This window comes from Convolutriloba macropyga, chromosome 1, assembly GCF_964194025.1.
Source record: "Convolutriloba macropyga chromosome 1, txConMacr16.3, whole genome shotgun sequence".
Lineage (NCBI taxonomy): Eukaryota > Metazoa > Xenacoelomorpha > Acoela > Convolutidae > Convolutriloba > Convolutriloba macropyga.
In genome coordinates, this window is record NC_134468.1 from 15,855,903 (window position 1) to 15,871,443 (window position 15,541).

General features: G+C 34.2%; 1 protein-coding gene across 4 annotated transcripts in view; it reads right to left on the bottom strand.

The window, feature by feature from the left end:
• Positions 1-4,942: 4,942 nt before the first annotated feature.
• The window catches only part of LOC142335548 (receptor tyrosine-protein kinase erbB-4-like), a 46,831-nt gene continuing 36,232 nt past the window's right edge, over positions 4,943-15,541 (bottom strand). For 3 of the 4 annotated variants that reach the window (XM_075384088.1, XM_075384096.1, XM_075384104.1), the window contains 2 exons: positions 11,035-11,374; positions 4,943-6,226 (listed from right to left, as the gene is read on the bottom strand). In XM_075384088.1, coding sequence (XP_075240203.1) covers positions 5,361-6,226; positions 11,035-11,374 — 1,206 coding nt within the window. In that variant the 3' untranslated portion in view covers positions 4,943-5,360. Of the gene's footprint in view, positions 6,227-11,034; positions 11,375-12,681; positions 13,006-15,541 lie in introns of those variants that run through there. The other variant, XM_075384108.1, reaches the window with a different exon arrangement.

Here is a 15,541-nt window from a genome sequence, read left to right on the forward strand (position 1 = left end):
TCCCCAAATATTCTTTGAATTATTTATCTCATTACTCCTAAAGTAATCAACCTAAGGCAATCAAGCTTTGAAGAAAAATTTTGTACTAAATTTTGACCTTTTTAGCTCTTCAAAAACATGAAAAATCTTATAACATTGTTTTTGAGTACGTTTTTGTTGCATATGAGGCTGCAAACTCTCAGTACAATAAACTTGATACAACTGTTTTTAAGAATTTGTTAAAGTTTCTGTGTAAAAAAATTAATTTGAAGCAAAAATTAATTAATGTGCAAAAAAATCTTTTCCACTAGCGCCCTCTACTAAATTAGGTATACCCATTCGTTATGTCAAAATGTTATGTACGCATTTGTTTTATTACTTATTCAAACGTGTCAAAAAGCATTTAGCAAATAGTACTAGAGCGGAGGTTTGAAAATTATGTGTAGCATTAAGTAACTGCATACAATGTAAACATCAAAGGATCTTAAAACAAACTTGAAAAGGGGTTCACTACAATAAATTTCCTGAAAACTGTTAAACATAAGGTTGTTGATGTTTTATACCAGGAGCGCTATTATGAATTATGAAAATATAAAAACTTTTCAGAGGGAAACAAAACAATAATTTTTGCGGGTTGCCAAAATTTCGGCTACATATAAGACTGCAGGCGCTGTCAGAAATGATCACTTTGAGGTAGAGCACGAAGGTCGACAGCGTACAAAAAGAATTCAAGTGCGAAAAAATGGAGAAACTTACGAATTGATTTGGCCTAGAAAAAGAAAAAAAGCAGCTGAAAATTTGGTTTAGGCAAGATTCAGGTTGAAGCCATTTAACAATTATTGTGGTAATCAGGCAATACGTTATACCTTACTCTTTTTGGTGTTCTGACTTTACAAAACATCAAGAGAGGCAGTAATGCAGCTTTAATAAATTCCCTATCATTATAAAAACAGGAGGCATTCGGTGGAAAAATTAAATTTATAGAAACAAACAAGGCGGCTCGGTAATGTGCGATGGCACATAAGGTTCCGACCCCGCCCATCCACAATTTTGGCATAATTGTCTACCAAATCAGGAACAGATAGAAAAACCCAAAAATTATTTTTTGCGAATCCAAAAAACGCCCAAGTCTTTTTCAAAAAATTCTGTATGAACGATAAGATAGCCTCCACAGCGAATAACTCAGTGGAGTAAAAATTGATGCATTAGATTGCTGTAATATGTCAATATTAAGAAAGCGAGTCAGGACGAACAGCAAAATCAAACAACAACAACAACAAACATTAATTACATCAAAAAATTAATGTCCCTCTTAAAAACTAAATTTAATAACAAAGCCAACATACCGTCAGATAAACCTAACACTAAACAAAAATAACTTATAAATCACCAGAAAATATATGCGACCAGTCCATAAAAAGGTTTGGTAACAATTATACAAAAAAGAACAAAAACAGTAAAGTAAAAAAATTAACTTATTTTTTTGAAACAGTTAACTTCAAAGTAATAAAAACCATTAGGAATCAATTAATATTACCACAAATTTACGATTACCACTGTTTCTATAGAAGGGCATTATGACCTGTCCTTATTCATTTTTTAAAGCGGCTAAAAAGAACAACAAAGAACAAACAAAATTTCAATTGAAACTTGCCAGAAAACGCTGTCAAAACTGTCAAGCCAAATTTTGGCAATCAAATTATATTTGATTGCGCCTTCTTCAAACAGCTATAATGTATTACGTGGCCATTCTTTAGTAAGACTAGGTAACAAGTAGACAAAAAAGCCAAGTGCTAAAGTATGTAATACTTTTTTTTTTCGAAACAAAATTACATTCAATGTCATGAAAGGCATTAATTACAAAAAGAGCTAATTAAATAGGGTCGTTTATTCATGAAAAGGAAGCCCTCGAGACCTGTAATTAAACAAAATTTTTCATGCATCTACAAAAAGAACGTCAAATATGACAAAAATCAAATTATTTTACTTTTTTTGTGAAAAACCGGTGTCGAAGCCAGTAAGGTCATAACAAATTCTTTAAAAAAAGATTTTGGGACACCAATCCCTTTTAATCCCTTGATACCCATAATGTCATATTTGACCTGTAATTAACTAACGAGATTAGGTAACAAAAAGAAACATAAAAAGAACAAAATTGCGAAGTTAAAAAGTTTTTTTTTTAAATTTTGGAAAACGATTGTTTTCAAAGTCATGAAAGCCACCAGCTATCTACTAATATCAGAATATCGGTTTTTCTATTCTTCCATGAAAAACCAATGAAAGCTATCACTATACAGGAAATTTTATACGACCGAAACGACAAAGTATAAATGACAGTTAGAGACAAAATTAAAAAATTCAATTGATTTCTTCAAGAAAGAGGCGTCGAGGCCGTTAAAACGATTTTGTATATCTTTCAAGATTTTAATATGTTCAATTGTGCCTTATTCTGAATGCTAATAAGGTGACATGAGAACTGTCAATGATGTGATAATGTGACAAAACTAGAAAACGTGAAAAACTGGCAAATATCAAAACAAACAAAAATCTGAAATCTTGTAGTATCAAAGCCATAAAACAATAACTTCAGGCTTAAAACTGAAACCGAGAATAAATTTTAAATCAGTAGAAAGAAGAAGCAGTCTTTCCTTGCTGACACTAAGCTGGAAGTTGAACAAATTAAGAAAAAAATAGAGGAAAAGTTAATTAAGCCATTATTTATTGAAAAGTCAATTATTTTAAAAAAAAAGAAACGACCATAAACTTTCAATTAAAAATCCAAATGCATTAGCTTGGAGCTGCTTAGCAAACGAATTGGTTGGACCTATCACTCCTGAGCTTTGATTTGATATGTTCTGTTCATTATTATTAAAAAAAATCTTTTTTTTTTAAAAAAAAAGACCGACTGATTACAACCCGATTTTTTTTGGATTGTAACAGTCAAAGAATTGCCCGAAACTAGCCCTGCTTATACTTATTGTCCGTTAGGAACATTGATTTTTCGAATGTTGTAGATATAGATAATTTGTTAGTTGAAATCTCAAAATAAATTCTGCATTTTTGATAATCAACGAGTAAAGTTAGCAAAAAACGGCAAAGTTTTAACTACAGTGCACTCTCAGCGGACTCTGAAGTAGAAATAGACCCCCTCTGAGTCTACAAAGGTTGTATGAGTGTTGTTTGGGGGTGTACTGTCGGCAAATTTAATCAAAGTGGACTAAAGTAGATTATTTCGTGCTGTTTTTGATGAAAAAGGCTAAATTTTGAAATGTTTATCCAGATTTTTTGACCAAAAAAATAAATCAAAACAATCAACAATGCTTGTTCGTCTTCAAAAATAAAATCAAGGACACTATTCTTAAAAATTATAACAAATTTTAGCAAAATTGACGAAAATTTAGGCAAAAATTCCGCAAAATGTGAATAAAAACAACGTGAATTCACTCCTCTTTTCTCAGAAGTTTAAACCTCGATAACTCCCTGTAGAAAACGAAAATTAAAAAAATCTTTTTAATTCCATATTCTACTGGACGAGCTTACTAATGATACCAGTCTCAACTCTCTAGATGAATATATCGAGCGGCGAAAATTCACGGAACAAAAAAAAACCCATTTGAGTATATAGTTCCTCCCCCCTCAAGAGGGTCGGACAATAATGAAAAAATGGAAGTTTTGATAAAAACTAAAAATTCAACTTTGTACTTTAGAAAATTGTCCACTGTCCTTCAAAGCGCAAGAAAAGAATCCACTTTGGAATTAAAATTTAGTTGATACTGAGTTAAGAAAATATTTAAAAAATTCACGAAAACTTCTTTTTACTGGACTGATAAGTCCCATCTGAAAAAACGAAAAATATAAAAACATTATTTATCAAGATAACTGCTGTTTTGATGAAACACTATTTATGAAATCAATTGCTGTTTTGGCAAGATACTGAAAACATCTAGAACAGGGTTTAGAACAGTCTGCTCTTCATATTACTTGAAGTTTTTAATGCTTTAAAAAAAGTTTCATTGTTGGTTTTGCAGCTTTGGCAATAGCAACCGGATGTTAATTTAAGTTGACATTATAATCAAATTGGGCTTCATAGCCCAAAAAATTTGAAACAAAAATGACATTTTCAAATTTTAGTTTTCTGAAGAGCACCTGCTGTCTGTTATTTTATCATTTAAAGAGATCCACAGTCCTTCAAATTGTTGCTTCGTGCATCAACTTAGAACAATTTTTAAAACACGATGTCCAAATGATAATTTATCAGTTAATTTTAGCAAAAGATGGAGTTCAGTTGAATTAATTTTCCATTATTTCTTACATGAAATTCAATATTTTAAATATTAACCGACTAAAAACGATAAGAAGTGTAATATGTACAAATTCAGATAAACTGACATTCCTTATGAGGGAAATCCAGATAACATACTGCCAGTTTTCCGTAAGCTGCAGTAACTTCAGTGCCACCTGAAATGAGGTCAACTTGGTCCTAAGATTCTTGAATTCGCAATGGAAGATCTTGCTTCAAATGATGTAGACTTTGATCAAGGTGAACAGATATCAGGTTGGACTGAAATTGCTGCTCACAGAAATCTGGCAAATTGCTATCTGGATTTTCTACATAAAATGGCTTGTCTGTTTAAAATTTTTCGTTCGATCAATTCCTTTTTCGGATTTTAAAGCAGCCACATTATACTTGTAACTTAAATCAAATTTCTTTAGTAAAAATTAAGGAACTGCAAAATTTCCTCTTCAATCTACTCCAAGACTTTTTCTTTGAAAAAAACTAGGCTGTAAGATCTCGTGAACCAAAAGTTAACATTTAACAGAAGAAAAAGCTCGCCTAGCATTAATATCCCTACTATTTTGAAAAAAAAATTGAACAATTACTAGATAACTATTGTTTCTATATGGTCTTATCAGGGTTACAGAAATAACTATTTTATTTCTCCAAATCATTTTAAAAAGAAAGTAAAAGAAACATTTCTTACATCCATACAAATTATATCTGACATAAAATATATCGCGCAAGGCAAATTGAATATGTATGACATAATTAAATCTTTGAGTTGTGAGACAACAGATTAAGGTAGAGAGAAAGAGACAGAAAGAGGTAATCTAAGCGCACATTTGGTAAAGCTGTAACATTTTCACACCCAAGTAATCTAAAACAACACTTTCCCAGTCATATTAAACCCCAGCAAACTGAGACAAGTTTTGAAAGTTTTTTGAGGGAACTAAATGTGGTAATCGCGTGCACCAATGAACCTGACAAACGGAAAAGTTAAGGTAGAAAAGAATGTTTTGTGTGATTTGTTTAGGCAGTGTTTTACCACTATTTTTTGACATTCGTCACCATTTTTCTCCAAAAATCAGACAAAACAATGATTTCAAACGTGGTACTCTCGTGGGACACCTCCACCGCCAGCTTCAAAGGAGTCACCGCTGTTTGGGAGCATGATATGCGGGGGTGATTTGGGTGCAGACATTTTGCTCGGGGATGACAAAGGACTGTTGCCATTCCCGTTGTTCAGAGCACCAGAGGCCACGGTTCGAACCTGACCGGGGGATCGAAATGTTAGCATTTGCTTTGATCCCACTGCAAAGCTGGGATCGTTTCTCATTGACGAGGCCTGATTAATGTCAAAATTATTCATGTTTAGTCCAAAGTTTGGTTGATGATTCACAATAGTCAAGGACTCCATGGGCTCGCTGCGGGCTCTCTGGTGCTGTGCGTCATCCAATCTGGGCTTCTTTTGAGACGATTTGGAGCCACGTTGCGAGGACTTGGAACTCGAACCCGATTTGGAGATCAACTTGTATAAATTAGATAGCGTTTTCGAGGACTTGTCCTTGTCCTTTTTAAAGTTCTGTTTCTGGGGAGAATTCAGGTTCCTGTTTATGGAACTGTAGCCCGAGTTACGGTTCCGGCTACTCATATTGTCGTACATCGGACCACTAAAACTGGAACCCCTTCGAATGTCAAGTCGCGGTGGTAGGGGTGGTTGCGAGTGCATGCGCCGCAAAACAACTGGGGGTGGGAGGAATGTTTGAGTAGGTTGTGAGATGATCATGGGGTTTGTTGAACTGGTCGAATTTTGTCGATTGATCATATCTGGATGAGCAAAGAATTGTCGGTTTTTAGCTTCGAAGTGATCTAAAGTTGTAGCTTGTGAGTACTCTATGGGTTGTGTGGGTGGGAACTGGAAATGGTTGACAGGGTGGGGCTGCGAGTAGGTTCTTTGCAGACGAGGGTCTAAAACAAAAACAGGAAGATAAAATCAGCCCAACGCCAAGTTACAATCGATGGCTTCAACAATGCAATCTTGCATGAGGTGCTTAAGTTATCCATCAAATTCGAAAAAAAATATTCGAAACTTGATCAAACGACTCAAATTTACTGCGTTCTGTTTAAAAATGGTCAATGATTGTTTGGACAATTTGACAAACATGAGTTAAAATCATTAAAAGCTATAAGAGATATCTTATAAACCATTACTTGTATTGCAAACTTCAGGGACCTTGACAGGCTTGTTCCTGCAGCTTTTGGATCATCATTTTATTTTATTTATCGAATGATTTTTTTAGAGAAAAAAAACTTAACGGCGTGTATTTCATGATTGCCAGCTAACATTGTTCTGGCCAGGCTAACAATTTGTGCATGCCTCGTAAATAATACACAGTGACTTGCAGAAAACAAAAGACAGCCATTAAAAACTCATTCAACTTGAGCAGTCTGATGCAATTAAAAATTTGAAACAATTACCCACAAATTTAATTAAGAGTTGGTCAATTCAAACCAAGTTGCAAACGACGTGAGATTCAAACTTGAAAATTTATTACACAGATTGATTTTAAAAGACTTGCTCATTATCGAATGCACTCAATTGAACACAATGGGCTTTTCAAATATACAAAAAAATTTATATGTACCATAAAAAGCAGTGAATAGTCAAAAATTGGAGCTGTGATTTGGGTGGAGACTTGAAAAGAATATGAAAACCACAGAAAAGATGAATTCAACAAAATTTAACAACCTGGATTGCCTAATGTCCTGAGTGTCGTAAAAACTTTTTACAACTACAATAAACGTCAAAAAGATTTTTGACACTAGTTTTACGAACAACACTAGTTAGCAAAATTAAGCGGTCAAATAGCAAAATACATAGTAAACTGTCTGATTTTGAAAAAAATTTTCAATTACTTTCCGATTTTCGTTCGCCTTAAAATTTTAATGAATCGAGTCATATTTGATAGAATTTTAACTGCTCTAAATTCTGGAAAATGTTAAAAACACGGAGAAAATCCAGATAGAAGTTCCCCAGTTCTCCGGAAAAAGCAATAAGTTGAGTTCCACTTAAAGCCTATTCCTTCATCTTGATCATAAAGCTCTTTAAGTCACAATGCAATTACTGGTTTAAAATGATGAACACATGATCAAGTTGAACAGATTTCGAGCAGAACTCACCTTATTGCTTTTATACGGAAAACTGGTAAACTTGTATCTTGGTTTTCTGCGTAAATACTTTTAACATTTTCCAGAACTTAGAGCAATTTATTCAGATATTTTGTCTCTCAAGGGTTTCTTTTTTAAAATGCATACTCAGCGTTAATTGAAAACATATTACATTTTGGGACAATTTCTTATTTCATCAATTTTACATTGTGGTATTTGGTAAACCGCTGTTTATTATCTCAATTTAGCATTTAAGCAATACCACTAGTGTAAGTGACCAATTGAGTAAAAATTGTTATCGAAGTTGGATCACAATTTCGTTGAATTAAAGGGCAAAAATTGATTGAGCTTCATTTCGTAAAGCTATAGGGTGCCAGTTTACTTTTGACGTTACCAAATAACTTATGGGGCGATGCGGCAACAGTCTCATTATTTTGATAATAGACCCCTATTGTCCGTCTAACCAATGATTTGAAACAATGCTGTTTGGCCACAGAGCGAAAACAATGAAAGCCCAAAACAAGTCGTCTAATGTATATATTTTCAAGCGCTTCCAAAATTAGAGTCCAATCTGTTAATGGGTAGTGTAATGAAATTATATTGAATAGTTCACTCGAAACAACTCGAATCAGCAAAACCTTAAATACTTTATTGTGAACGATTAAGTGCGTTATAAAATCGCGCAGAAAATTGACAGGTCAGAAAAATAATGAAAAACTAGCAGGCCCGCAAAAGTATAACAAGATCATTTGAAAAATAGAAGTTTTAAAATTCATTTTAATTCTACCACCTCGGGCTGGAACACATGCACCTCGTTCAACAGCCATAGGTATTACGTTACGTTACCGATGTGTTTGGTTTAGCATAATACCTCCAAGTCCCAGCAATTTTGTGTTCAACTTTTTTCGGCTTTGCTGACCCTTACAAATAGGGAGCGCTAAGACTTGTACAGATAACGAAATTCTACGTGGTGTCGTAGCGTAACGCATGTAATACCTTAGGCTGCATTTTTAAGGAGCGTAAAAAGAGAAGAAACAAGATATGGAGGGAGAGACAACAGAAAAAAGAAAAGACAGAAAGGAATGAAAAAAGAAATAAACGAAAGGGCGAAACGAGACAGAAGACAAAGGAAATACAGAAAAAAGAAAAAGGGCAGCAAAACAGAACAGAAGAAAAAGAGAGAAAAGAAAGACAGAAAAGACAAAAGAAAGAGAAAAAAGACAGAAAAGAAAGGAAGAGAAAGAGAGAAAAGCAAGATAAAACGAGAGAAAAAATGACCAAAAAAAACAAAATAGAGAGAAAAGATGGGTGGACGAAAGAGGAAAAAGTCAAAAAAGACAAATGAAACAAAGAAAGAAAAACAAACGAAAAGAAGAGCAAGAGAGAAAGGAGGGAAAAGAAAAAAAGGACAGAACAGAAAGAGAAAAGAAAGACAAACAAAAGAGAGAAAATAAATCGAGAAACGAAAGACAGAAAAGAGACAAAAGACAGAAAAGCAAGAAAAGAGAAAAGCAAGAAAAAAGTAAGCGAGAAAAACAGGAGAGAGAGAGAGAGAAAAGGCGAAAGGAGAGAAAGAAGAGAAAGAAGGAGCAGAAAGAAACAAATGAGAAAAGAAAGGAAAAAAGAACAGAAAGGAAAGAGTTAAAAGAAAGAGAGAAAAGAGACAAAATTGAAAGACAGGAAAGAGAAACGCAAGATAAAAGAAAAAGAAATCAAGAGAGAAAAGAAAGACAGAAAAAACACAGAAGAGCGGTAGAAAAAAGAAGAACAGAAAGGAAAGAGAAAAGAACGATAAAATAAAGAAACGACAGAGGAACGAAAGAGAAAACGAATGAAAACAAATAAAGGCAGAAAAAAAACAGAAAAAAAGACAAAAGAAATAGAGAAAAGAGAGAAATGAAATACAGAAAAGAAAAAGGAAAACGACAGAAAGCAAAAAAGAGAGAAGAAAACAGAAAAAACAGAGAAAAAAAGAGAACGAGAGAGACAGAAAAGAAAAACAAAAAACTAAATTAGAAAGAAAAAACTATCAGAAAGAAATGAGGGAAAAGAAAAACTAAAAACAGAAAAGACAGAGAAAAGCAAGAGAAAAGAAAGACAGAAAAGTGAGCGAGACAATAAAGAGAGAAGCTAAATAGGAACAAAAGAGAGAAAGGATGAGAAAAAAGGCAGAAAACAACAGAAAAGAGAAAACAAAAAGAAAAGCAAAGAAAGAGTACAGTAAGACAGAAAACAAATAGAAAGGAAAAAGGAAAGAACGACAAGCTAAAGAGAGGAATGAAAAAGAGAAAACCCATTAAGAAACTAAAAGGAGAAAAGAAAGAATAAAAAAAAAGAAAAGAAACGCAGACAAGTACAGAAAAAAACAGAAAAAAAAGCAGAACGACAGAAAAGAGAGAAAGAGAGAAAAGCAAAAGAAAAGGAGAGATAAAGAAAGGAAAAAAGAAAGAAAAGAAAGTGAAAGGAAAGATAAAAAGCAGAAGAGACAGAGAAAAAGAAATATAACCAAAAACAAAACAAACGAAGGAGAAAATAAAAAGAAAAAGAAGGAGCAAAGAAAGAAAGAAACCGAAGAGAAAAGATCTTCCTTCGAAAGTAAAAAAAGAAAAAGACCGAATTCTTCACAGCCTATTTTTTGAAAAAAAACTGGCAACAAAAGATTCAGTTATTTAAACTTCAGTTGTTCAAAACTTTTAATGAGACTGCGATCAAGCAAAACTGAAAACAAAAGAAGCAAAAGATTTTTTAAAAATTGGTCACGCAAACATTCAGCGCAAAAAGCTCCGATTAAAAACATCCGCGGCTATCCATTCATTGACCTTTATTGCATAAATTACTTTTCGGTCACTGACTTTTTGACAATGACAGCTTTTCGTTCATAGGCAGCTTTTCCAAAAATGAACCATTTTCACATTCAGTATTCAGTCATTGACCTGTACGGCATAGGTAACTTTTCGGTCATTTACTTTTTGGCAAGGCCAAGTTTTCAGTCATTGACCTTTTTCAAAATACATGCGAATCAAAACGCTTTGATGTATATTTAAGAGGCCTTAAAACATGTGACGATTAGGAGCTTAAACATGGTGGTATAGGTATTCGAATTATTTTTAATATGTAGATTGATAGAAGACAGATAGTGACAGGAGAAAGGCATGGAGCACAAAAAATTGTGAAAAAAGGAGGGAATTGGAGAAAGTGGAAACGGATGCGACGTTAATGGACAAAAATCCCGATAAATACAGGGCTCATCTGTTTCTTAGCTCAACTCATTGCGCTTTTGCCTCTTAACTCACGGACCCCGGTTCGAATCCGACTGTTGCCAGTCGCTTTTTGCCGAAAAGCATGTTTAGGGGCCGTTAAAACATGTAAAGATTAGGAGCTTAAACATGGTGCCTTTTATGTCGACACTGAATTAATATATAGATACGTCGCTTTAAAAGGCCAACACAGCCAGAAAAGTTGCTAAAAACAAGAGAAAACCATTATTCAAAAGATTTTTGAAGCCTAAGCCGCGTGCAACAGATGCACATTAAAATCGGCCAGATGTTTTGCAGTCGCAGTTACAAAACTGCTCATATTTTTAATGTGAACAATGTAAATTAATTCACCATAAATTCCATTGCCTTCGAAATGTCCGTATTCCACGTCGAGTGTTGGCTGGGGATAGTGGTTCTCATACGGGACAGACTGTCCAGGAACGTGGTGGATCCTTGAGGAACTGTAGTCATCATATCTGGACTGGACCTCTTCCACTCTTCTATGTTCGTCCAGGTACCTCTCAACGTGCACATTTGTGCGCTCCTGGAAGTCACCTGAATTGAGAACACTCGTCTCTACGAAGGGGACCGGATGTGAGGAGCTGTCATGACCATTGGCATGGCCGTTCGTCGGGTAGACAATGTTGGTGTCTACTAACATTGGGCCATTATATTCGTCATCGGGGTGCGGCTGAAACATTTAAAAAAACAATAAACCCTCAAAATTTATTGAATCAAATTTAAAAACAGGTTATGAGCCTGTTTCCTTTTCCCTCGCGATCCAAATTTTTGTTTTCATTTGCCTGAGTGAACAAAGTGAGTAAAATTTAGCAGTGATAATGGTTTACTAACTAATGAGAGGTGGGACTATAGCGATTTCAACAAACACATACCATTTATTTCTTTGCCCTCTAAATATCAATAATAGATAGTCATATCATATTAGATATTATATCATCACTGTAGACCAAAATGAATTACAGATGGCCATATATAAGGGAAAAAGAGAACAGGTCTCCAATTGTTATAGTAAATGATCAACACAAATCAAGCCCAACATAAAAATCAGTCAACCAAAATTCTGAAAAACTGTTGCTCTGTCAGTTAATTCAATATAACAGCTTTGATCGTTTAAACAATATTTGAACAAAATAATAATCAAATATTTTACCAAAATGCGCAGAACAGATTTGTTCAAAGAAAAACTGAAATGCCGCCAAAAGGAAATTGATCGATCATTTATATTTTCTGTCTATGAAGGAAGGCTCTAAACCAAACCGAGCTCCAGTTAAACCTAGTTTCTCAAACAAACATCAAAAAGTCCTTCTACAAAAGAATTTAGAACAAACAACTAATTTGCTTAATATGAACTTGGTGTTTTACTAGAGTAAACAGATATGAAATGTCTCATTAACAGCTAGAAAATCAAGGGTTTACCAACTTCCAATTTTGTAGGCTGCGTAACATTTTCCGGATCTATTCTGTCCCCCCCCCCCCCCCCCCAGTGTTTTTTATGACCCCAGTTACAAGCTATATGTTGTTATATAGCACGTTACTATGTAAGCAAATAGCATGTGCGCCGGGGGGTCATAAAAAAATTATGCTCCCTAAGCTGGGGGAGCTGAAACAGAATAGATCCCATTTTCCAAACGCAAAAGAAATTGAAGATCGCATAATTAAAAATTAAACAACTGAATTGATTAGAGGTTGTCTAATGAGTTAGTGAAAACACTGACCATTCTAACACAGCGTTAAAATGAGTTTTTCCCGTGATAGCCCCCCCCCCCTCTCAAAAATATGGTTTAAATATAGTAGTTTGGGGGAAGAGCCGTACAGTTAAAATCTCACTTAGAACGAGAGAGGGGGGCTATAATGGGATAGAGCCCTAAAAAAAAGTTAGGCGCAAGTAAGCATTATTTTCAAAAAATCACCTCACTATAACTACCGTGCTGAGCGGTTACTTTAAGCGCACCCATATCAAACTCCGCAATATTTTCTACAAACATACCCCAATTTCTAATCCACTTCTCCGATCATATTTCAACAATGTGAGTCACGCTCTATGTAATCATATCCATTGACTTGAAAATAGTGACCTCTACCGTCGCAACTTGCGCGCAAACTTTGTGGACTACTTTGACCTTTTAGCATTCCAGGATGTAGTGGAATGTCGCTAAGAGGCGAATACGATATCCGTTTCTTCCGGTGACCTTGAAAATCACGACATGGGTCGCGCATAATGACCGGCGGTGACCTTTTTGGTCTAGTGGGCACCATTTGGTGTCTAGGCGACGTTGGGGATTTTAAATCCCAAGGAGTATTCTGAAAAACTTGGAAATTAACTTTTAAATATAAATTTTATATTTTATAACCAAAAATTTTACCAAAAAGCATGCTTTCGTTTAATTATTCAAGCTACTTCGAGCATGAGAAGTTAGCACGAAATTCGACGAAGTTCAACGTATTTAGGTTACTTTGCAAAATTGTGAGCATAAAATTTTGTTTATTTGAGAACTTCAATTATCCAAATTGACAAAGGTCTCTGAAATTTACAAAAATTATACGGAGCAAATAGTAATACGTTGTTCTGCAAGCCTTTGGTGAGTTGGTTCCGCCATAAGATCATGCATTATTAATACTAGTTTCTACTAGTACTACTACTACGCTAATACCTGTATTATGGTCTAACTTGTTCTTCAATTGATCTGAAGATGAATTGCTAAAGTTGTAAACAGGAAACTCGTGATAACTTGATGAATGTCTCTTTTACAAATAAATACAAACACTCTCCGTGCATTAAATAACTTTTCATTTACTATATGGTGTTTACAACAGAAACAACTCAACTTCATACTCAAACGTATCAATTGTCAATGTATCAACTTAGCCCCTAAAATGTATACAACCTACTAGTACTCCAATTAGACATTCCAAAACTATTGAATTCATCATAGAAAACGCACGCATCCCACTAATTAAGTGAAAATGTAATAGGGCAAATACCGCAAATCAGGTCACCTATTACTCGCCAGACTAAATATGCTGAAAAAGACTCCTTGTTAAACTTATGATTGTAAACAAAATGTGCCCCGTTAATATTGGAATCAATTATGGCAACAATGACCCAAAAACATCACTCAGAGGCAGCATTCAGGAAGCATTGATACTCTTAATGAAAGGCCAGATGAAACAATAAAGATGACTTTTTGGCCCAAAAATTGCTCTCTTTCATAGAAATGTTGTAGACTTTCAGCCATAACCTAGAAAAAAGCGGAGTCATAAAACTAGAGACTGTAAAAGAAAAGAAAGAAATTTTGTTGCCAATAAATAACGATACAACACGGACAGAAAATGATATCAATCAATCTTGCTCTTTCAAACTGCTCCAATGCAATATGAACTCAAACATTACAAAGATAACCATTTTCTGTCAGAATTACATATTATGACTGGAAACTAATTTCTCTCATTCATTGTTACATACACAATCTTAGGCTTAAGACAGAACTCAAAATTTGAGCTTTGCGTGCATTCTCTAAATTCGGAGGAACAAACCCAACAGACTTCAGCTTTTTAAACAAAATATCACCTCTGCATTCAATCCAAAATTTTTCAATTTTTCTCTACACGTTTGCTCAGTCAATAAAATTGATTTTTTGCATCTCCTAACTTTAGTATTGAAAGAGAAAAGTTAAATGCAAAAAATTGAGTGTCGTGATTATTTGTCGATCTCAATACAAGTTTAAGAAGCACAAATATATGTAGGCCATACATCCTTAGGATTGAATTTTTTATGAACAATTCCTCAAATTCACCAAACTTCTTCCAAAAGTAAATGATTTTCAAAATAGACTTAAGTAATAAATGAATGCTTTATATAGATGAATAGCTACAATAATTAACTAAAGAACCATATTGAAACATCGGAGTAATATTGTTATTGAAGTAACCAGTTCAGTGTTTTCCAGGAACATGGTGCCCCCCCCCCCCCCCCAATTTAGACATTAGAGCACAGTGGTTTGATTAAACATAGTCAATGTGACTTAGAAAAGACGATTTACAATCTAGCTTTTTACCAAAATATTCATATTAGAGGTAAAACTCAAACAACTTCTTCCTGTTTGGATAACAAGTGCATCAACGAATATGGTTACTCAGTCAAGTTTTTTCCATGTTATCCTATTGTCGTGGTGACCAACTCTAACTAAATCTTACAAAGAAAGTTGTTTCAAAGTGAATTGATTTTACACATGTTCAACTTCGATTGCATTTGCATCTGCATTGAACATTAGAAAGGATGAAAATCTATAAATAGAATGTAGGAAAAGAAGGCATCATTTTGCAAATTCAGATGAAACGTATGAATACAAGCGTTCCAACATTATAGCATGCGAAAAATGACAACAAGCTTCAAACCACTGTAGGTCATAAATTTGCGTAATAGTAAACGATCACAAAAAAACTAAAAGTTAAAAAAAAAGTAATCGAGCAGATGTGATAAATATTTATGTGGTTTCAGGAATCTATCAAAAGAGCAAGGACAACTATAAGTTAATCTCAGATTTTTTTCTTTTAGATACCATCTGCTTTACAAAAACGGATGGCTTCAGGTTTAAATCTACAATTTACACAGCAGATGGAAAAGAAAAACAAACGATTCCAGAATCCACTTATTTTTGCTCAATGATCCGCTGATTTTCCCCATTTTTATTTCTTTTAGGCTTTCTTGACTGAATGCCTCTAATGAATAGCAAATCGTAATCAATTCAAAGTCGCTGAAACTGCTCTCTAAAATCATAGCTGTATTAAAATGCTGATAACGTCACTTAAGCTTGTCACGTCTTGGCGAGTTTTCGCA